The 24,051-nt window shown below is 41.1% G+C and overlaps 1 protein-coding gene across 1 annotated transcript in view; it reads left to right on the forward strand.

The window, feature by feature from the left end:
* Positions 1 to 13,843: 13,843 nt before the first annotated feature.
* Positions 13,844 to 24,051, forward strand: part of LOC104127527 (collagen alpha-6(VI) chain-like) — a 62,014-nt gene continuing 51,806 nt past the window's right edge. Inside the window, exons 1-5 of the mRNA XM_009640204.1 lie at positions 13,844 to 13,871; positions 15,759 to 16,355; positions 19,956 to 20,570; positions 21,612 to 22,172; positions 23,447 to 24,010. Of these exons, the coding sequence (XP_009638499.1) occupies positions 13,844 to 13,871; positions 15,759 to 16,355; positions 19,956 to 20,570; positions 21,612 to 22,172; positions 23,447 to 24,010 (2,365 nt within the window). The remainder of the gene's footprint in view (positions 13,872 to 15,758; positions 16,356 to 19,955; positions 20,571 to 21,611; positions 22,173 to 23,446; positions 24,011 to 24,051) is intronic.

A 24,051-nucleotide genomic window follows, 5' to 3' on the forward strand; every position in this document is an offset into this window, starting at 1 on the left:
TGTGTGTGATGTTTATGCTGGTGAGGGTCTTAGTTAAGATAATCTGTAGTTTAAAAAGTGCAAGAAGGTGGATCTACTAAACCTAATGCTACTACTGTCATATGTCTACCCAAATGCGCATATTCTAAGTTTTGTAGTCCAGAGTAGCTGAATTCTGAGGCCCAATCCTCTGAAAAGGAAGGTGATCAACAGAGAACAGATGTCCCAGGGACTAAAACACTGCCTGTGAGTTCTGCAGAATGAAAGTGAGTAAATGTAATGCCCTTGCTTATTTGGTTATTTTTTGTTATAAAGGTTATAATTGTGTGAAAATGCTCATAACCTAATACTAATTTGTAAAAGTTTTCAGATTGCATTTTATATTAATTAGACCTAGTGATACATATCTTTATTAATTTAATGAGGCCAGATTGTGTTAGAGAGAAAAAAAGATCTGAAGCACATTTGAGGGAAACATCCAGCTTTCTGGCTTTGTGTTATTTTCTAGCTTCTGTTGCAGAATTTGGCTGCATATCTGACAGGTGAATTGACCAGCTTTTCTAATGAGAAAGGAGCCCAGCTCATCTAAAACATGTAAGGGGTAAATTTTACCTTTTGTAACAAGGCTGGTACATGTCCTGGCCATAATTTGAACCCAGTGTGAATGGAATGCAAGTCTTATGTTCTTCCTCAAGATATGAGGTGAATGCTATTGCGTCTTGGCGACATGCAGTGCATGTGCAGAATTTGAATAGGATTGGCAGTTATCAATGCGTAAGAAGACAGTGTTGCTCTTTTCACTGGCCCATAGAGCCTTGGTGCTTGTAGGGTTGCTGGTAGTGACCTGGTGCTATTTCCCAGCATGCGACAGACCTTCTAAGAATCCGAGGTCATGAAGAACAGGGGAATAATCATCTGGAGCAAGGAAGAACTACATTTGGTTAGGGAATGCTTAAGCAAACTGGACATACCCAAGTCCATGGGCCCTGATGGGATGCACGTGTGAGGCAGCTGGAAGTTTTAATTGTGAGGCCAGTCTGGATAATCTTTGGTTAATCATGGCGATTGGGAAAAGTGCCCAAAGACTGGAGGAACGTAGATGTCACTCATCTTGAAGAAAGGAAAGAGGAAGGGCCCAGGGAACTACAGGCCAGTCAGCCTCATTTCAATCCCTGGGAAGGTGATGGAGCAGCTAATCCTGGAAACCATTCCAGGCACATGAAAGACAAGAAAATCATCAGGAGTAATCAGCATGGATTAACCAAGGGGAAGTCATGCTTGACCAACTCGACAAACTTCTGTGACGAAATTACTGGCCTGGTAGATGAGGAGAGAGCAATGGATATTGTCTACCTAGACTTCAGTAGGCCTTTGACTGTGTCTCCCATAAGATCCTCATAGACAAGCTGATGATGTGTGGGCTGGAGGAACAGTGAGGTGAACTGAAAATTGGCTGAATGGCTAGGCCCAGAGGATGATAGTCAGTGGTGCAAAGTCTAGCTGAAGGCCAGTAACTAGCAGTGTACCACAGGGGTCAATACTGCGTCCGGTCCAGTTTAACATCTTCATTAATGATTTGGTGATGGGGCAGAGCGTACCCTCAGCAAGTCTGCAGATGACACAAAACTGGAAGAAGTGGCAGATAGGCCAGAGGGGCATGCTGCCATCCAGAGAGACCTGGCCAGGTGGGAGAAATGGGCTGACAGGAAACTTGTGAAATTCAACAAGAAGTGCAACTTCAAGAACTCCTTTTTCAGTTTTCATTCGACATTAGATCAACAAGGGAAGTGCAAAGTCCTGCACCTGGGGAGTAACACACCCCTGAACCAATATATGCTGGGGGCCACCCAGCTGGAAAGCAGCTTTACAGAAAAAGACCTGGGGGGTCCTGGTGGACACAGAGTTGAAGATGAGCCAGCAATGTGCCCTTGTTGCAAAGGCTAATTGCATTCTGGGCTGCATCAGTTAAAGTATTGCCAGCAGAGAGAGGGGGGTGATCTTTCCCTTCTACTTAGCACTGCTGAGGCCACACTTGGAGTACTGTGTCCAGTTCTGGGCTCCTCAGTACAAGAGCAACATGGACATACTGGAGAGAGACCAGCAAAGGGCCACAACAATGATGAAGGGACTGGAGCACCTCACATAGGAAGAAAGGTTGAGAGAGCTGGGACTGTTCAGCCTAGAGAAGAGAAGGCTCAGGGGTGGATATTATCAATATATATAAATACCTGAAGGGAGGGTGCAAAGAAGACATAGCCAAGCTCTTTTCAGAGGTGCCCAGTGACAGGACAAGAGGCCATGGGCACGAACTGAAACACAGAAGGTTCCCTCTGAACACCAGGAAACACTTTTTTACTGTGAGAGTGACTGAGTCCTGACACAGTTTGCCCAGAGAGGTTGTAGAGTCGTCTTCCCTGGAGATATTCAAAGGCCATCTGGACACGGTCCTGGGCAACCAGATCTAGGTGGCCCTACTTAAGCAGGTGGGTTGGACCAGATGACCTGTGGAAGTCCCTTTCAGCCTCAGCCATGCTGTGATGGTGTGCTTCTGTGACCATGTAGCTACTGCTTCTGTGGGAACTCTAACTGCCAAAATAGACAGCAATCTCTCTCTTGTTGAAACAACTTGCATGAGAGCAAACCAGCTATTGTGATTAGAAATGTTTGCACTAAAAAATTGCACAAAACCATTAGCAGGGGGTTTGTGCAGTTAGTTAGATGCAGAGCATTTACCAGTGTGTGGCAGACAGGAAGCCCTTTTCTCTTTACCACAAAGGTTCTCAATATTTTCCTTCCTTATGTCTTGTTTTTGCATTCCCTTACCCCATTAGCCATTCCTATTACTACCTCTTTCACTGAGACTTAAGCTAATATGTTTTACTTAATGACTAACCCCACGTGTCCACAACGGAGCAAAGTAGCCTCATTTGTCATTTTAGGACATTCAAGTAACCTGTAACATTCTCCCGTAACATGTGCAAGTACATGGAAACATGGTGAACAAGACAGTGTCAACCAACGGCTGCTTGGAATGAACTACTTAGACCTCTACAGCAAACTGAGGGCTTGGAGGGAGCTGTGTTTGGTTTCAAAATTATTAAGTTACTTTGTTGTGTTAAGTAGGATGTACAAGACAACCATCCACCCTTGCAGGTCATATACATACATATAATATATATATACATGTATGTAAAGCTCTGAACATTGTCTTTCCTAGCTAAGCCTGCTCTTGTTTGCTCCAGAATAACTGCTGCCTGCAGTCAGGTTGCGTGAGTGAATACAGATGGAAAACATGCTTGCAGCAGCAATTGCATGTTCTGGTATCCAGCTGCTGGCATAAAAGATACATAAAAGACACGTAAAAGCCTCATGTTAAATAAAAACTTTTAATTATAAACAGCAAAACATTTACATTACTTGCTTCCCCTTCACTCAAGAGCTCTGCATATCTTGCCAAAAGCAACCAATTTTAGGTCTTTCTGTAATACTGAGCAGGGGACAGCTGGACACGTCATGCTTTATTGATGCATGACAAGCCAAACTCAAAAGTCCAGTGAAGGGACCTGACTGACTCCATGCTGAGAACTCCTGCAAAGAAGGCAGATTTCCCCATAATTTGTCTCTCTGCTTAGTAGGTTTGTCTTCCAGTGGAAGGGCTGTGGTGGCCTGGGACAGCCCCACTGCCTGCTTCCATCTTTGCAATGGCAAGTGTAAAGCTTCCTTTACTAGGAATAAATTCTTGCATAATGCCTGAGATACCTTAACCTTTGTATTACTGGTGGCCTGCCATTTGCACACCAGTGGGTAGCAGTACTAACTGGTAGGTCACTGCCTCTCCTTTCCTGTCTTTTCACCCTCTCAGATCTGCTGATGTAGCTGCTGGTGTTAAGCATCCCTAACCCACTTCTGACAAAATCCCAGTTTGGGGAAAAACAAAACAAAAGTTTTGCAAGTCTCAGGAATAAGCCTGAACATTTTACCTGATAGGATCTGGGAGCTCTCATGTAAGAAGTTTATCTGGCAGATCTGCAGGGTAAGACACTTCCCTGGAGTGGAAGGGAAATGCAGAGGCTGATCTCTTCCTGTAGTTTGTTGGTGGCCTAAAACAAAGTCTTTTTGACTTCAGCAGTGCAGCTGTTGCAGTCTGTACTTCTTGGGGGAATGCTACTGGCATCACAGCAAACCTTAGCTTTCCTTTAAGGCAGCAAGAATCCCTTGGGAACACGCTGGGTTGTTGGCTGTGTGGTGGCAGAAGTGGAAGTGAAGAGTATTTAACTTGAACTTGGGCTGATTACATTTTCATGTACATGTGCTGATAAACCTGATAGCCTGGCACAGTAGAGTTGTGTTATACCAAGTGGTATGCCACTGAGGAAAAGAGGAGAAGAAATAAGAACAAAGTAGTAATAGCCATCTCTAAAAGGGCATTTAAGAACACATTTGGTCTGAATTTGTTCACTTTTCAGGAATGAAAGCACTGATTCTCTCTGCTTGGGAAAACTTACTTTCAAAGTATAATGCCAAAAGGATTAGCGGTAGACTTGACCTCACTGATTTACTAGAAATGACAAGAACAGATCTAGCAGTGGCTTTCTTCATGCTTTCTTGAAAAAAGAAAAAGATTAAACTGGAAGAAGAGCTGTAAAAATTATACAGAAAATGTTTCTTACTGAAGAAATAAAGTGAAATAATGACATATATTCTACATATGAAGATGGCTGCCACTGAATACAGGCTTTGCTCTAATTCAAAGGAATCACCTGCAAATAGTGAGCCCTTCCTAGCAAGTTTTAATTCAAATATTTTGTAACTAAGAAATTAGATTTTTATTTTTTTTATTTTTTTGCTATTTCTAGACCAGAGATTCTCTGTGCCTTTTTTTTAGCCTCACATAGAACTGTAGTTCTGAAGATGGAGTACGTTATAGTGGTCATCAGCCATTCTTTCCTGTCTCTCCTCTTCCCCTCAGCTAGGCCAAATCTCCAAGCAAAGCCTGTGTTACTGTGGAAATGTGGTAGCAGTGTGTAATAGAGTTTTGTAAAGGCTGATAATTTCATGCTTGGATAATACAGTCCAGATCTTTGTCAGGTCTGTGAGGTGAAGGTCCTGTCCCCTGGAGATGGTGCTAATGTTGTATCAGGCTGTCCATCAATGACAAATCCAGGAGGTTTCATGAACTGAGAAGCTGATTTGACAGAGTAATACCATGCTGGGGTCTTTAGTCAAAGGAGGTTTCTCTGCAGATGCAAATTAATTTTGGTGCTGCCTTCTGCTCATTGGCATCACCTCTGTTTTGTGCAAGGTCAGTGTCTGCTGTCTGTTTTATCTTCCCAGACTGATCTTTGTGCCCTTTTCTTTGTGGTATGTGCTCTGCCCTTGGGACCTGCTCTTTCTCATGAAATGAAAGAAGAGAGAAGGAAGTGTCCAGACAGTCTCTGAATCTCTGTAGCAAGTTTCTTGGCAGCCCCATAGCAGTGCTCCTCTCCAACAACTCCACAGGTCAGTCTCTTATCAGGTGTACATCACTGTTTCTCACTTGAAGCCAAAGGAAAGATCCTAATGACTTTAGAGGCAGCTGGCATAAGTCCAACTCACATCAAACCTGAACACACCTGCTGGACAATAGATACATTCACCATGTACATCCACTGTTTTCTGAAGTCACATAGTGTTGTGAAGCATCTTGTATGACCTATTTCTGCCCAGACTGCTTTCTTCCTGAGTGAATGTATGTTTCACACTCCAGGGATGTCTGTCAGCAGTTTTCAAGACCTTAGGGAAAATCAAGGATTTCTTACTTCCAAATCCATCCCCCCTTTTTGGGGAAAAAAATAATAATCTTACTGCTAGCTCTATCTATAGTGTGTCTAATGGAAGATCATCTCCATTTCATTTGAGAAATACAGCGTTTGATTGTGAAAGCCAGGGACTGTTTGACATCTTTATAAAATTAAAACATTAGTTAGGTAGAAGCTGTGTATTACATTTTTCCAGATATTTATTGCAAGCCTCTATAAATAGCTGAGAACACATTTACAACAAACTTAGATCTACAGCAAGGGAGCGCAAGGGTTTATTGTAACAGTGATGCAAAGAAAAAGATCACGTTTTCTCTAGCAGAATCTAAGGGGAAATAACATACGATTCCTCTTTTTTAATTAGTTTTCTCAGATAATTTAAACCACAGCTTTAACTTCTGAAAGATTCTCTTTTCTTCACGCTTCCAGTGACAAGAAGTCTCTGAGTTGCCACAGATTTCCCAAGGCAAGGCAGTGCTAGCAGTCATGGTCCCAAGAAAGGGCATATATGAAGGGCTGTCAGGACCCAACTGTCTAGATACTTGCTGTTGAAATGCAGCACTGCCAGTGCTGGCAAAGAAGCTGTTGTAGTAGTAAAAGACTGTTACAATTATCCTATCCCTGTTCAGGTCCTGTCTCCCTATCTATCTCAGCTGTGCCTAATTTACCCCCAGTATTTGTGATGGAGTGCAGTAGACTCTGCCAGACTTCTTAGATTAGCAAAGCCTGAGCTCCTGAGGAAACAAAGTGCTTTCCTGTAACCTTGCTGGAGTTTTAAAAGAGCTACTGGCTTTGTGCCCAGAAATATTGCATGGCTGTAATTTACTCTAGAGTTTGTTCAAAGCTGGCTGGCTGGCTCAGGGCAGTCTCCTAGACAAGCAGTGGCGAAAGCAACAATTACTAGCAAATGCTGTTTTATCAGAATTTATTGTTAATAAGGAACACTCCCAGAATATTTCTAAACTGCATTGAAAAAACAAGGGTGAGAAAAGCCAATCCAAGAAGACTAAATCATGCTTACAAATTCTTCCAGACACCTTCCTCTCCCATCCACATAATTCCTGGCTGTTCAGCCTCAATTTCTATCAGGTGATTTACATCTACCAGCTGATCTTGCTTGGAGGCCTGCAGTGGGTAACTGAGTTGTAGGAAAGAACAGCGACTCTGGCTCCCACTGGGCAGTTGCTCTCTCTGATTCTGGCATCACTCACTATTGCCATCATAATCTCCCTCATTAGTTCAAACACGTCAGGAGTGAGTGTCCTAGAGGTGTCCAAGGCAAACACCAGTTCTGTTGGATATACTGGGCATTTCACTTTTCCTAGGAAAAAAAAACCCAACAAAAACCACCCCCAAATTATTTCTTTCCCTTGCATTTCAGACATGGAGAGTAACACACATAAAAGCCATGCACAGAATGAGAAAATGCTAAACTACATCCTCTGCTTGATACAAGCCCAAAGAAAAAGAGGGAGCCAGACAAAAATCTGCCCAACTTACACTGAAGCATGGTGTAGAAGAATACAAATTGCTCTTTCTTCTAAAGAGGTTTTACAAAGACATTTGAAAAACAGTGCTAAATTATAGTAGCACAGTTTTACAGATGGAGAAGCTGCAGCAGAGAGAGTAAAAGTGGCTTTTCCAGCATCACCTAAACAGGACAACAACAGGGCCAGGAGTAGAAATTATCATGGGTTTTGTCCAAATTCTGACCAGCTCCACATTCACCTGCACTCTGAAGCAGCGGGATGGGAGGCTGCTGCAGTCTGTGCCCCCCGTGCTGGGTGTGCCTGCAGAGGCAGAACCTCCACTGCCCACCTCAGAACGAGCTTGCAACAGTCTGCCTTGGGTTGCATAGGAGCATCCTCCACTTCCAGCACACAGGATTCCCTTTTGAAGCTCCTCTTGGGCACAGCGTGGGCCTACGCTAACTCAGGTACGGCCGTGCAGCCCAGGTACTGATTTGATGCTATTATTACTACTTTATTCTTAGGAGCACTGCTAAGATTTGATAATGCATGGTGACACTTCTGGAGTAAAACGCATTTCATCTTGCAATTACTCTAGCCACGGTATTACATCTAAAAGCAGAAATTGTGTTGAAAAAAATAATCTACTGCAGCACGAAGAAAAATGTCATTTAAAACCCACAGGCAATAGCAGGTAACAGAACTCCAGTAGTAACAAGATCATTTCCCGAGCACTCATGAAGGGAGAAGATTACCGACTCACTATTCCCAATCTGGTGTAGGACAAAAGTTCCATTATCATTTCCTATGTGTCACTGGTTTCAGAAACAGTCAGGCATGGAACACCCCAAGGACTGAGGGACGTTGAGCCATAATGCAAAGTGGACAGCCAGGAAGAAAAAAGCCCAAAGCAAAACAGAGGAGAACAGTATTGAAATCAGAACAAATAAAGAGGAGAAAGTTTTAAATTAATAGGTGTGATAAAATTTTTGGCAGCTCTGTGTAAACCAGTGGAGGAACTGGTGGGAGTGAAGTGAAGAACAGAAAAGAAGGTCAGAGAAGGGACAAGGAAGAAAATTAATCTGCAGTGCTGAAGCTGCAAGATCATTGCAGTTACGAGGGGTTAGAGAAGGATAATACTGGCTATATCTCCCAGGGAGAAGTAGAAAGAAACAACAAAAAAGAACATGCACAGGAACTGACCACCACCACCACATAGATAATAGGGGAAAAATGACAGAGGAGAAAATGGAGTTATTTGGCATTGCCAACAATATTCTTACCAACAGGGCTAAATCAAATACTGCTGAGGCAAAATGATACAAGGCACAAAGAAGGCCTGTGAACCTTTATTGCATAGTAGAAAGCTGTGACACATACAAGATTTGAAGGAACTGCTCCAAGTTTTAAATGCACTTTTCCAGTTCAGTTTCTCCTACCTACCTTCACGTGAACATTTCACAACATATTGTACCATCCAAATACGCGCCAGCACATGCACTGGGTGTAAGAGAGGGGCAAATAGGTCAAGCACTGTGTTACTGTGGGGAGAATCTTCGGCTGCTTCGTATTACGCCTGCTCTTCAGGGAATGGAAATGAGGGTCATACGTGCAGCAGTGGTTAAGATAATCACCCCTATTGGTGTTAAACAAAAAGGGGCATGCCTGGATTTTGAAAGTCAAAGCAGTCAAGCATAACCAGGAGAAAATTTATCACAAGGAAAGGCATCAGAGCTTTTGAGAAGTTCTACAGAACAGCAGCGTGAGGGGAAAATGTCAAAACCCAGCAGGTAAGTCAATAAGTAAGACAAGTAGAAAGCATTTCTTTGTGGAGGAAGGAGGAGGAAGCGGATGCGCTCGATGGCTCAGCAGATCTGTTCTAGGACCTGAGAGACTTTCACTCCCTGCTCTCCACAGACTTCCTAGGCTTAGCATTTCTATGCCATGCTGCTCCACCTGCAGAATGGGAGTAGAATTTGTGTGGGTGGCAAGAGCACGTATGCGTAGTAGGAGAAATGTCTGTGTTACAGTGTGCATGCCGTAGAGACTATAGAAACTATGAAGCCCTGGTTTGCTTAGGCTCAGTATAGCCAGTCACAGGGATGTGGTATTTGAAACTGAGCCAGTGATGGCCAAATCTTATCTGATGGTTTTAATTAAGAACACCTACCACATCTATGAACATTGACGTGTGTAGCCTCACTGAGTCATTAGTGGAGAGAAACAAACTGCAGGGGAAGCATCTGGTGGCTAAACACTTGCATTTTAGATACCGAAGTTAAAAGGGGATATATCCCATGCTAAACCCGGATTAACAGACTAAAGCTCCACTTCAGTAAACATCTGACTCTCAACATAGGATTTAGCCCCTGTGAAGGGAACACACAGCTCAGTATGTTTGGTTGAGTGGAGCCTAATTCTACAAAGGCAAAGCAGTTCACAGCTTATGAGGTCTCTGCTAGGTCAGTGTGACAAATGAACGCCATCGTTCTGCCTTTCTAGTAACAGTGACATAGGAGTAAGCAGTACTCACCATCCCAGCAAGCTAAAGAAAGAGAAAAAGAAAGTTTAATTGAAAAAATTTGCATCTGAAGAGTTTTAAAAATAAAAGCAAAAGTCACTGGTGGAACATACACTGAGTTTAGTTTCCCTAGTTCTACAGATGTTAAGACTTTCAGGGATTTAACAATGCATGCATTACTGTCTTCCACTGCTGTGTACGCTTGCAAAACTCTCTTTGGTTTTACAGGAGAATGGAGGAAAAGGCCAAGCAGGACCTGGCCCTGCTCTAGACCAAATATTTTCATTGAGCAGTTTCTACCAGAGTTTAGAGATACAAATACATCATTAGTTGTAGAAATTCCCCCTATTTGGCGTGGTCGCTTTCTAAGGCATTAGGATGGATAGATAAACTAGGAAAAAATGATGCAAACTTACTTCACGGTATCTTGAGCCACTGCATACTAAGACTTGAGATACCTTGAGGTTGGTATATTTATCCCCTCCCATCCCCGCCCCCCCCCAAAAAAGCCCAAAATGCTTCTGTAATTTTGAAGGGAGCTGGATTAGCCCCAGTGAAAGTGAAACACAGCTATGGGATAACATACATCTCCTCCATAAATATATTGGAGAATATATCCATGTTTTTTCCTTTGTGAGGCGAGGTCTGTGAGTGAACATGATGCAGCTTGTTTGCTTGTACCCTGGCTGTCCCTGGATCCAGAAAGCATTTCAGGATTTTGATAAATCAAGGCTTTAATCTACTATCAAATTCTAATAATGGTGGCATTTCCTTTGAAATCAATGCAGATAAATAAGTAGTGCTGTCAGGCCCATCACTCTGTGGGTTTATCTTAAAAAAGATTTCCCGTGTCCTACAATCTCATCCCCTAGCAACCTGAAGTGGAAATAAATGTGAGAACAACCAATTGCACTAACAAAAAAATTCTAATTGCCTACAAATACTCTACAACTCTACAAATATTTTCAGATAGCCACAAAGGCCCTAATAGATTTATAAGGCTTTATATAGATTTTCTTTGTATAGCACCTAATTTTAGGCTTAAAATCAACAGGTTTCTGTATGTTACATAGACACAGAGCAACTGCAGCTTTTGGCTAACTGTTCATCATTTATACACCACATCTGTTTTTTAAATTCGAAGAAGTCAGTCTGATATTACAGATGCATTGAATTTTGAGAAGTAGAACAAAGAAAGTGCAGTCCAAGAATGCAGGATAGCAAGGCCAGAAATTTCATGGTGGTAATGAGGCTTTCAGAGCCAGTGAATCTCTGTACCAGCCCGTTTGTTTTCCCTGATGTGTTCCAATGACACTGCCAATGCCCCATCCCCAACCAGTTTGGTCAAGACTTGAAAAATGGTCATTGCGAGTGTCAAGATGTAAGTCCCAACTAGGGAAGAGAGCACTAGCAACCTGAAGGAGCTCCTGGCCACTGCCTTGCTGCTATGGATGTACAGGGCTGAGGGATGCCATGGCTGACTGCACTGCCAAAATCCCAGAAGTCATGGAGGAGCCAGATGTGAATTCCAGAGCTGCTGCTCCTTGTGTCGGAAGCAGCTCAGCCCTGAAGGTCAGCAAGGCGCTCGGTCCAGAGAAAAAGGGGTGGGAAGTGAAGAAGTGAGAAGGGAAAGAATGGGAGGAGGGAAAGATAACAACTGTTTATTTTTAGAGGCTTCCAAACCACCAGAATGTATCTATCTAATACCATTGTGGGAGGATTTTCTGTGGCCAATTAATTGAAACCCTATAAAAGGGTATCAGTCTCCATAAGCCATTTAGGGATCCTGATGATCTAAAATGTTCAATTCAGACACCTTTCCCTTTGTCTGGTAAGTGCTATAAACTGTCTCTTCTGCTCATCAGAAAAAGTTTTCTTTAAAAAAAAGAGCAAACCCAAAAAATTTCTCTTTGTGAGGAATTTGTCTGTTTGCATTCATTTGCTAATACGTGACTCTGCAAAGGCTTTGAGTTTCTGAAATTGCTACTGATTTTCCCTAAAAGCTATTTGACTTTGTTTGGTTTTGGCTTTTTTTTCCTCTTTTTCTCTCTCTGTACTATGCATATATATTCATGTTTAATTGTGAACACACACACACAGGCTAACACTACGCACTCAGGATTTCGAAGGGGTGGTGACTTAAGGAAAGTAAATGAAGGCTTTCAGGTTGTATCTATTATACACACTGATGTAGTTACATGTGAATGGTGGTAAAACCTTACAGAGCTCCAACACTTAATAAAAGCGATGTTGTTATAGGAGATGAATGATAGCCACTCGTTTTAATCGTGTTTGCTGTAACAGCCTAGCCATGAGGACAATGGTGATCCTTTTCTTGAAAATTTAAATATTTAAATGTAACTGAAAGCTTATTCAATTTGATTTGATAAATAGAAAAAAATTTAGTTCTGTGAATGGGAGGAACAAGGAATAGTATATGTAATGGCAATGCATGGAAATCAGTAGTGGGTATCACTTTCCAGGACACCTGACTGAAAAAATGTAAAAGAACAAATATAAATGTAGCAATGAACAATGAACCTTAGACTTACAAGTCTTACCCTATTATAGAGGGAGAATCTGGAAACAATACCACTTGCAAGGGCACTTCCAGGTCTGAACCTTGTGATTTCTAAACCTCGGGAGCATGTGTGTGTGTGCCATCACCCTTCTCTTTCTTTGGGCTTACTCTTCTTAAGAGTAACCCTTAAGAAACAAACCTCCCTTTTTTCATGCAAATTTGTTTTCTAGCCAAAAACATTGCTCAGTAATATGAAATTTCTCCTTTGAGAAGCTTTTAAAAGAACAGTAGAATTAACACTAATTCTGTGTCCATTCAGAGGGGCAGGCATCCCTAAATCAATTACACTTATTAGCCGTTTGTGCATAATTATTTTTAAGTTTTACAGGGGCATCATATATGAAGTACTTTGATTATTACCTTAATTCACAGAGGATAAAAAATTGAAGGTATTTCTAATAATCCTGCATTTGCCCTGCTATGCTTGAGAGCAGAATTTCAATTCAGATATTTAATAAGTAAGCTTATTATTTTTGATGAAATAGATAGAACATTTATGACTTGTCAGATAAAATGAAAACAAATGAAAACAAGCACAGTTTATACTCATTATTTCAGCTTTTACTTCAGATTTCATTGATACTAAAACATTCTTAGAGCAGGCATGGGCCAAACAGTATTCTGTTATACTGTAAATCGGGAGCAGATCTATGGAGGATGATGGAGAATCACTGGAACTTTGCCACATATGTGAAAAAGCAGTAAAAGACAAGAATAACAAGTTACACAAACACAATATCTCATTTCAGCTATCTGAAGTGACAGCAAAGATGTCCTCGAGAGCCACTTGCCAAAACCTTTCAGCACGTGGCACCTGAAGATGCCCATTTTCCTTTGGTACTGGGCAAGGAGTTTTCCTACTGATGTTAGAGATCTGTCAACATCAGGTTTTTCACTGTTCTTCCTTAGAAGGAAGACCAGGATCGAGAGCTAGCTCCCCTATACTGTCCTGCAAGAGGCTGTGCTGTATCAACGCCATCAGAAAAAGGAGGAAATGTGACTTGCCAGGGATTTTTAGGGGAAAGTATCAAATTACTTAGAGCAGCACCAAAAGTCCCTCTTGATGAGGCTAGTCCAAGGCTGAGCCAGGCAGTCGTGTCCTGGGCTGAGGTCCAGGCAGTCGTGTCCTGGGCTGTTGCATGCCTGCAACAGGGATGGACTGAGGGTGAGGGACCAATCTGCAGTGCAGCCCCCAGAAGCAAAGGGCTCCCGAGGATCCACCTCGGGCTGCTCCAGGACCTTTCTTACTCAGCTTTTCCTCGCAGGTGAGTGGTTTTCCCTGCAGAGCCGCTGGCACCAGCACTGGCTCCAAGCGCAGGCAGCTGTGGGTGCAGTATTTCCATAAAGCAGGATGTTCACAGGCATGGACAAATCATAGGCTGAGATTGGGGGGGAATATTTATAGGACAACGTAAGATTTCCCAGGAAAGACTGGAAAATATTTCTATGAATTATTTTTGCTTTTAAAAGCTTACCAGCTGGCAACCAAACCGGCATGCAGAGGGCTTCCCCTTATAGGGAGGGTGAGGAATGACTGGTCGCTCAGACATTTAAAGTGCCATTTTCCATGCAGGGCTGGAGACAACACAGCCTACACTGAAATAGCCTTTATCTGGCATAGGTTTACTCCTATAGCTCTTCAAATTCAGAGTAGTGCAAGTAGAAAAGCACACTGTTAAATGGGACTTTTCCTCCTCCTTTCATACTGGCTATTGAGAGCAGGAGCTCTCTGCCCAGGAGGGCAGTGACTCCTTTGGTTGTTAGTTTATTTCCATAAACTTTCAGCATCTGAATGCTGTTACCCGATGGATGCTGAATATGAGCTAAAATAAGGTCACACAAATCAAGCCTCAGAGTGCAGTCTTGCTCTCACAGAAATCAGCAGAAGTTGGATCATCTGTCAACATTGTGCAAAAAGCTTTTCACCACAGATTATTTTAAAAAACAAAATTAAAACCTTTAATGGAAAATAGTAGTATTTCAATATAAGACACCCAGCCTTCCTGAAATCATAAACATGCCCATTCATTAACGGTTAATAGCTGTTCAAAATACACTTTTTTGTAATAATAATTACCATTTGATTAACAGGTGGCTACTTAAGTGCTTTCCACTTTCCCCCAAATTTAAAAAAAAAAACCAAAGCAGGATGCATCTGGACTTCAATAGAACTGCCTCTTCCTCATGCACATGCATGGTTAAAAACCAGTTTCTTCAACTTTCTGACTGTGTCCATTCTTTTCACCTCCCTCAGAGAGGATGCTCAGAGGACTCTGCCTTGAGATGAAGATGCTGCTGGCTTTGTTCTTCATCCTCTTTGAGATGCACACGTCTGTTTCCCAGAATATTGGTATTTTATTACCTCTTTTTTAATGCAGTCCTTAATGCAGAAAAAAAAATCTCAGCTCACCATTTTTGCACTAAATACTGATCAGAAGCTTGAGAGGTTAAAGAAACTTCTATGCACAGTAGCTGACGCTGAGTTTGGATGGCAACAGGTGAAGTTTGAGGTGTAAGGTACAATGTGGGAGGGAAGATGAGAGGGGATGTGTGAGGTAATGAGGTGTGAGGTGAGGTTTGAGGGGTGAGGTTTGAGGTGAGATGAAGTTTGAGGTGAGGTGAGAGGTGTAAGGCAAGGTTTGAGGGGTGAGCTAAGTGTGAGGTGCGGTGTGAGCTGAGATTTTGCGGTGAGGTGAAATTAAAGATATGAGCTGAAGGATGAGGTGTGAAGTGAAGGTTGAGGTGTAGGGGAGGGGAGGGGGGACGTGAGCTGAGGTGAGGCTGGCCGTTTTCTAGAGTGCAGCCTTGCCTGGGAATGGGCTGCAGGAGGTTGGTCCCTGCCGTCGCCCTACCTTGCAACTCATCCCTACAGACATGCCAGGGGATAGTGTAGCTGCCAGTTGTCCCCGTACAGGGCTCCTAGGCATGTGTAAACATGGTTTTCTGTGGCCCCTGTTGCTGAATTTCCCATGCCAGCAATCTATCTCCTAGCCTGTTCCTCCATGTTTTTTGCGAAACAGTGAGCTCTCCCATTCTTGGAAAATTTTACCTACATCATGATCTTGTGTGCAGGAGAAACCACCTAAGACTGACTTAGATGTAAGCAGGCAAAGCAGAAAGGTAGAGGTTATATCTTACTCCTGCTCTCCTTTATTTTTGTGGGTTTGGGTTGCTAAGAGAAACTACACTTGATGGAATATCTGGTTAATTTTGTCATGGTGCAGCTGACCAGAGACTTCCCTATTTGCAGGCATCCATTTTTTCTGTGTGGCCCCTAGCACACTTACCTGAGGTGCAGAATTTCTGTCAAAGTCTCGTTTCTTGACAGTTGCAATGCCTGACTATGTTATAGCTCCAGAAGAGAAAGGCTATGTAGCAAACTTAAGTTTTCTGTGTTTCAGTCCCTACAGATATTGTCCTCTTAGTTGACAGCTCCGACACTATGGAACCTTCATCTCTCCCCTATGTGAAAAATTTTACGATCCGTATGATTGAAGGCCTACCAATAGGGCCTAACCAGTTTCGGCTGGCGCTTGCTCAGTACAGTGATGATTTGTCCACTGAATTTATGCTGGACACTTACAGAAGAAAGGGTCCTATGGTGAATCATATCAGGGATGACTTTGCACTTCGTGGTGGGAGTGCAGTGCACATTGGAAATGCCCTCAATGCAGCTTATGAAACCTTTTTCCAAAAGTCAGCAGGTGAGAAAGAGAAGCAACAAATCATTGTGATTTTGACATCAGCACCCTCAGAAGATGATGTTGGAGAAGCTGCCAGAAGCTTGAAGAGTCATGGAGTAAAGATAATAGCTATAGGGACAAAAGAAGCTCCATATAACGATCTTTTAGAGATGGCCACCCCACCATTTCATTACATAAATCCAGTGATAGAGGAGCTGCCTAAATTTTCAGAACATATGCCACAGATCATTGATGATATTATTCAAGCAAACATCAGCGACATAATAAATATACCTGATTACAATGACAGCGCTGTGCAAGAAGGTAAGCTGTGCTACTTCATGTCTGTCCCACAGAGAGTAATGATAATTTTCAGTATTCTAATGAAAAAAAAATCCATCAGAAAAAATGAACTATATTGCATTGTATTTCCAAATGTTAAGGTAACTTTTGGGTAGCATTAAAAAAGAACATCAGTTAGCAAATATTTCGTCTGGACTTGTGGCTAGATATCAGTCAGATTTTGAATGCTAGTTCAATATTGCATGTGTGATCTGTAATGTATATTGTGTGGTCTGTACAGAGAGGCAGCTGGAAGAGAGAGAAAAAGAAAGAGCACAACACCAACTGTGGGCTTTTCCTTTTTAAAGTAGGCTCGTTACCATTCAGCTGGACTAAGGCTCTGTGGCAGATAAATGGGAAGATTGCTTGTAGTCTTAATCTTTTCTCTCCCCTATTTAGACTCCTCCTACTTTTTAAGTGTGTGTATTGCATTTCTGAAACACAGTTTTTGGCATATGCAGGAGACACTGCACTGGAGCTTTAGTGCAAGCCATTATTTCTTCCCTAACTGCATCCTCAGTGAGAGCACTAAAAAGGTCAACAGGCATGCAGGCTCTTGAGCGGCACAGTGAATTTCTGTGCTGAAGATCGGACCTTGCTGATGTAGGGGACTTCTTACAGATATTATGACAGTGCATAATTCTCATATTTCAATTTACAGTACTAGAGTTCCCCAGGATGCAAGCAATTAGAAGATACTACTCTGAGATTAGAGCAGCTTTTTATTACTTTTAAAATATTTGTCAGACAGGGGGTCCTAAACCATGCATTTCTTGCATGGTCTAAACATTATTTTCCTGGAGTTTTTCTACAATCCAAAAGGACATTAGGAAGGGAAGGAGGGGAAGAGTTATGACATGTTACAGGAGAAAGAGAGGGATCACACCAGGTGGTCTCATGTCCTATTTGAGGCAATCCCTGTGTGCTTCTGCTGCTTGGGGTCAGTGTGACTTTTACTACTTTTAGCATTTCTGGCTGGCAGTTGTTTCATCCACCTGCCTAAACTCTCCTTGGTAAGAAATGCAAAGTAAAAGAAATATTAATTTTTAGCTGTGTGCAAATTTCCTAAATCTGGATAAAACTTTTGTGGGATAAAGCTGCTTTCCCACCTTGTCTGAAAGGGCTACAGTAGACAAAGGATGCATAGAGTTTTCTTTAAAAAGAATCACTAAACTTTTTCAGCAGAAAGTCTCAAATAATTCTAAACGTAATTAGTGAAACTATGAATTCTCTTGTATTAGACAAACATCACAGAGAGAGAAAGTTAAGTTTGCCAAAATGATTACTGCAAAGGTAGGAAAGCATAAACCGAAAGTCTCCTGAGCAATGTTAAATCATACTCCCTCTTGCATGTTAACTACAGGCTTGTCTTTAATTTCTTCCTAATTTTTCCCATGGGAACTCTGTGTCATGCAGAAACAGGGTGTACGGGTGGCAAAATTGGTGCTGACAAGCAGTTCTGAACCTGCCAACTTCCAAATGATGGATTTTACCACTTTGTTGTGTGTTTTATTTCATTCTTTGAAAATTTGTTTCCATTTCCATAACAACTGGTATTAAAGGGCCTGTGAAGAATTAGTTAGTTGGAGCAGAACTCCTGTACTGGGTTTTGATCTATGAAATATTTCAAAATGTGAAAAAATTCAAAATATGAACTGAATCCAGGCCCTTGATATTTGTAACTGAAAGAAGGCATGGGAAAGCAATTGCTTTCAAAAATTCAAATTCTGAAAGAAATTGAATACTGGAAAGCATTTTCTTTACTAGGACTAATGTAAGGAATTAATTTCCTTAATAAGAAATGTAAGAATGTAAGATCTTAGCATCTCCTCAAAATGAAGATACAGCCTGATCTTGAGGAATCACAGATGTGTCAGCCTTTGTTAAAGTCAGCAAGAACATCACACGTTGGGCAAGTCAGCATTTGTCTAGAACGCCATTAATTACATGTTGTAACAGTAAAAGAGTAAAAAGTAAAAATTATATAGACCAGCTTCTCGGTATAGAAACTGTTTAAGCTTTTCTGTTTCTGTTCTTAGACTATTGCTGAGCAAGCACTATGTCACTTTATTGCCTCAATATTGTGTTCTTTGTGTCTGGAGTCTTAGTTAAAAATGCTAATGCTATGTTTTTGTGTGGCCTCTGCAGATAGTACAGATATTGTTCTGTTGCTTCCTGGCCAACAGGATGTGGAAGATTACACGTTTCCTTACATTAAAGACTTTATTAGCAAATTGATATACGATCTGCCACTGGAATCTAACCAATACCGTCTTGCACTTGCCCAGTACAATGATGATGTTCATGATGAGTTTGAACTGGACACATATAAAACAAAGAAGCATATGCTGATGCATGTGCAAGAAATGCAAGCATTGCAAGGTGGGCCGCTAAAAACTGGCAATGCACTCCGTAGGATTTATGAAAGTTATTTCAAAGAACCCGTTAATGGAGCAGGTAGAAATCAGGTTTTAGTAGTCCTGTCGTCTTTGCCTTCTGAAGATGATGTGGAAGAGTCAGCTAAAATGTTACAAGAAAATGGAGTAAAAGTGATAGCCCTCGGGATACATGAAGCAGTGATACAAGAACTGAGCTTGATGGCTACGCAGTCATTCTCTTATTATTTTCCAAAGGAATGGGACCTCCCTATGTTTTCTAAAAACGTCTCCAATATTATTGTCGAGTTCCAAATGGATAGCATTAAAGAAGCAGAAGGTAAGAAAATCAATAATGTGGGAGATGACATCTAAGGACTTAGACCTTCAGTCTGATGCTAGCCGCTCTAGGCCTCATATACCTTCTCATCTCCAGCAACCTATGTAACGTTCAAGATACACAGGCTGCTGAAAAACAAAGAATAGGAATGTGTTAGCCATGGTTTTAAATACATTGCCTAGTCTTAGCATATTTTAAAACAGGGAAGTAGGACTATGGATGAGATGGACATACTCTCATGCCCATGAAGTTTTGCCCTTGGCATTATTCTTAAAATTTGGTGCTTTTTACATCATCTGATATTAGTCATCTTTTGTTGCTTTTACTCATTGGTAATTGATATAACTAGAATCTGTTGATGAAATACAACTCCTTATGAGGGTATGGACTCTCCACAATTAGTAAATTAATGAATAGTCTTTGAGGAGCTTTGGCAAGTGTGAGTTAAAGGAGTTATATTAGACTCTCTGCTATCAAATCCTTTATGGTACAGCTGAGAAACTTATACTGTTCATGTAGTATTGAAAATAGGTTTGTGCACTGGCATTTTTCTTCTGATATATATCAGCTGAGTCATTAAAAAATAAATAAAAAACCCTGTACTTGAAGATTTTTAACATGCATGGTCCAACCAATATCCTTACACAGTATCTGCTGGATCAATACACTAGAAAACACAAACAAGAGTTGAAGTTACAAGAATATGCTTCCTATAAAAACCATCTGATCTTTTGGTCATTTATTTTAATTTAAAGTGAGGTTTTATCAGTTTTTGTTTCAATACCTTGTCATCTTTGGCTAAGAAACATTTTTACAAACTTGGATGGCCACTAACATGGTTTTATTCTCATCCTTTTTCTACTGCAGTATGTGATGGAGACACGGTTGCTGACATTGTGTATATAGTTGATCGTGGTACTTCAAAGTCAAACTTTGAAGAATTAAAAAAATTCCTGCAAAACCTAACATCCTCATTTGATGTGAAGGAGAAATGCATAAGAATTGGCCTGGTGATATACACTGATGGACAAGAAGTGGTGTCTCATCTGAACAGAGACACAAACAAAGCTGAAATTCTGCAGATAATACAGGAGCTTTCTGCTGGGTCAGGAGAAGCCAAGACCGGTGCAGCTATTAATGTCACAAGGCTAAAACTCTTTGCTGAAGGTGCCGGGAGCAGAAAGAAGCAAGGGGTAGAGCAAATAGCTGTTCTGGTTACCCACAGACCCTCTCAGGACAATGTAAGTGATGTTGCTACTCTTCTGCGGAGAAGTGGTGTGACAGTGTTTGCCGTAGGAGTTGAAGATGCTTCTGATCAACAGCTGGTCCAGATAGCCTCTTACCCTCAAGAGCAGTATGTTACCAGTCTCAGGGTGTTTTCTGATCTGCAAAGGCAAAATACAATTTTTCGAAAGAAGGTCTTGAATAAAATACAAAACAAGCTCTATGTTGACTCTGAAAGAAAAGAGATTCTCAAAACAGGTAAAGCTTTCCAAATAACTTCGGTTCTTTCCAGGTTAAGGGGTTTTAACTGAAGACTGTCCTGAACTCGGATTGAGGCTTTAAGAACCTTCTCACGTTTTCAAACTGAACTTTTCAGTTTGAACCTTTGAGAAGGGCAATTAATATTTAAAGTTGAACATGGATTCATTTTTTTACTCATTAGCATACTGCTAAAGTTCAGTAGGATTAAAAGCCTGTTTATTTGTACCATTATTTAATAGGAAGATTAATAATGGCAGAAACATCAACCATTCTTTTTAGAGAGTAAGTTAGAAACTTACTAAGGCACTGATAGAGCTTGATCTGTTGGAAGACACTGCATCTGAATGATATTTCCCCAGGAATGTTAACCTTCCAGTCAGTCTACCCTTTATTTTGATCAAACCTAGACAATAGACAAGAATATGTACATCATGGGGTTTTTGGCAGATCTTAAGCTGCCAGAGTGTATGTCCCAGCAAAATGAAGTGGCTGAAGTTTTCAGACTGGTCTAGAAGTAGTAATAACAATGGAGTAGCCTTATATATTTTATTAAAAATTACCAGTGAATTTATGCCTAAGAGCACTAAAAATCAGTGGTTTCCTGCTATGGACAATCAGAACATTAGGTGGACTGCTGCTGGAACCTTATTCAACAGTAAAACCAGTAATACTGGTTAAATGTTTAACATGGCTATTTAATGATGCATGATGAATTCTGATGTCTGATATAAGTTGTAGTCAGAAGTCTGGGAATTGCTGGAGGTAGCTGCTTAAAAACATTTCAGATGTGGTAGAAAACTCCAAGCTATCAGTTTTGTTTTCTGTGGACAAAGCAGTCATATAGCCACGGATGAATAGCGTTTTGTTTCTTGCTGCCATGCCTAAGATACCTAGCACGTTAAGTTTGCCAACTTTTTTCTTACCAGATGGAGAGTTTATCCATGTATTCATTTATTATGTATTACAAAAGGAGTGGAGGTAGGTGATCTGTCCATGTGCACAACGGTGATGTAACGGAGACTTTCTCATTCCACATAGGCTGTCTGGACACAGAAGCAGCTGATATTTATTTGCTCGTGGATGGTTCATCAAGTCTTGACTACAGGGATTTTATGGATGTGAAGACTTTTTTGAAGGAAATGATTAGGCTGTTTGACATAGGAATAAATAAAGTTCGATTTGGACTCGTGCAGTTCTCACATTTCAATGAACCAGAGTTTGAACTTAATAAATACACTTCAGCAAGTGATTTGATAAAAGGGATTGAAAATATTCGGCAAATAGGTGGAAACACCAGTACAGGGGGAGCTCTAGCTTACATGAAGCCATTGTTTGAAAAGGCCAGGAGTCAGCGAGGAGTTAGAGTGCCTTGCCATCTAATTGTTCTCACAGACGGAGAGTCACAGGACAGCGTGAAGGAACCAGCCATGAAACTTAGGGAAGACCAGGTTAACATTTATGCCATTGGTGTGAGGGAAGCTAATATAACTCAGCTTTATGAGATTGCAGGAGTGAAAAACAGAGTGTACTTCGTACATGATTTTGACTTACTGCAAGACATTAAAAATGAAGTTGTCCAAGAGATCTGTACCATAGAAGGTAAGAACACACTTTTACTTTGTCCTGGCAACACAGAAAATAAGCAGATTCCTTTTTTTTTTGACAGAGAAATTATTTCATGAATAATGTAAGATACCTTTTTATCTAGCTTGAACAATTTCACTGTCGGTCAGTTGAAGTTTTCAGAGGGTGATGGTGATTTTTGTGTGGCTTAAATGTTGGCCAATATCATGAAAAGATCTTATTTTCAGAAAACACCAAGCATCTCTTGCCTGTATATTACAGACTTTGTTCTCTGGTTGCTCAGAGAAGATGTGGATGCCCCATCTTTGGAAGTGTTCAAGGTCAGGTTGCTTGGGCCTTTCAGCAACATCTAGTGAAAGATGTCCCTGCCCATGGTGGGGGATTGGACTAGATGATCTTTAAAGGTTCTTTCCAACCCAAACCATTCTCTGATTCCATGATTCTATGAAATTGAGCTACCAATGTCAAAGGCATCCAAAATCACATCACTGTAGAACAACTAGGTCTGTGAATGTATCTAATTTTGAACATATCTTTCTAAAAGCTAGCTGTTGAGCCTGCTGTTTCCCTTATCTCAGACAAGCCAGTCTCTTTTATCAGGTGTAGACAGGCACAGCATATCCCTCAAATAGGATTCTAGAACTGAGATGTGCAGAAGTCAAAATAAGACAGTTTTACAATTTAAAGTAATGATGTAGAAATAAGTATTCTCTAATTGGTAGCTTTTTGGCCAGCATTCACCAGGAAACAAGCAAAGGTTGTGTTGCACTAATGCCTCCCTGTTTTATTTCTTACTACCCTTTAAAACATTAATGAATAAATGTCCTTAAATGTGATCTACCAGCGCACAGGTTGTCCATTTGTACCTACCATTGGTTTGACTCACCTCTTTCTGTAAAACAAGTTGCTGTTTCCTGCCTTACTGAAATGAAGAGAAGATTTCCAGGTTTCTCAGGCTCCAAAACTTGACTAGCAACAGGCTTTAGATTTTTATTTTAGGAATTCCTTGCTGATCTTAAAATGCTGCTTCAGTTGCTTGGCTGTGATTTAATGCTGACTGGTTGAATTGCGACTGATTAAGTTAATAATGCCCTTGTTCAGATCTGCGGGGGTAAAGTATTTTAGTTGAAGTCATAACTTATCGGTGAACTAATAAAATTTAGAGTGTGAAGAGGTTTATGCTTATTCTTTCTTTCCTATTTCTGAGGTTATTCTGCCTGTTCAACTTGTGTATTTTCTCAAGAAATGTAAAAAACCCTAAGCTTAAAAATCTTTTTTTCCCTTGACAGTCTGCAAAGAAGTGAAAGCTGATGTTGTGTTTCTAGTGGATAGTTCTGCAAGTATTGGAAATGAGCATTTTCTGAAAATTAAAAACTTCATGAGAGAGCTGGTGAACGGATCAGATGTTGGTGCAGACAGAGTGCGGATTGGTGTTGTCCAGTTCAGCCACAAACCAAAGGAAGAGTTCAAGCTCAGCACTTACTCCACCAAAAGAGATATCCTCCGTGCTATTGATAGGATATCTCCCCTTCAATCCACCAGACTGACAGGAGGAGCACTGAAGTTCATGCTTAAATACTTTGAAGACAGTAGTGGTTCACGTGACGCAGTTAAAAAAATTCTCATCCTGATCACAGGTGGGGAATCGCAAGATGAAGTTAAAGTCCCTGCCACACTACTCCGAAATACAGGTGTTATCATCTACTCTGTTGGAGTTCTTAACGCAGACAAAACCCAGCTTGAAGAGATTAGTGGGAAGCGTGAGATGGTATTCTATGGCGAAAATTCTGATATTCTAAGCCAGACAAAAAAGGACCTCATGTTTTACATTTGCAGTAGTCCTCCTGATGACAGTAAGTATGGTAACTTCCAGTCATTTATTAATGCATGCGCA

Source organism: Egretta garzetta, unplaced genomic scaffold (genome assembly GCF_000687185.1).
Source record: "Egretta garzetta isolate BGI_Z169 unplaced genomic scaffold, ASM68718v1 scaffold96, whole genome shotgun sequence".
NCBI lineage: Eukaryota > Metazoa > Chordata > Aves > Pelecaniformes > Ardeidae > Egretta > Egretta garzetta.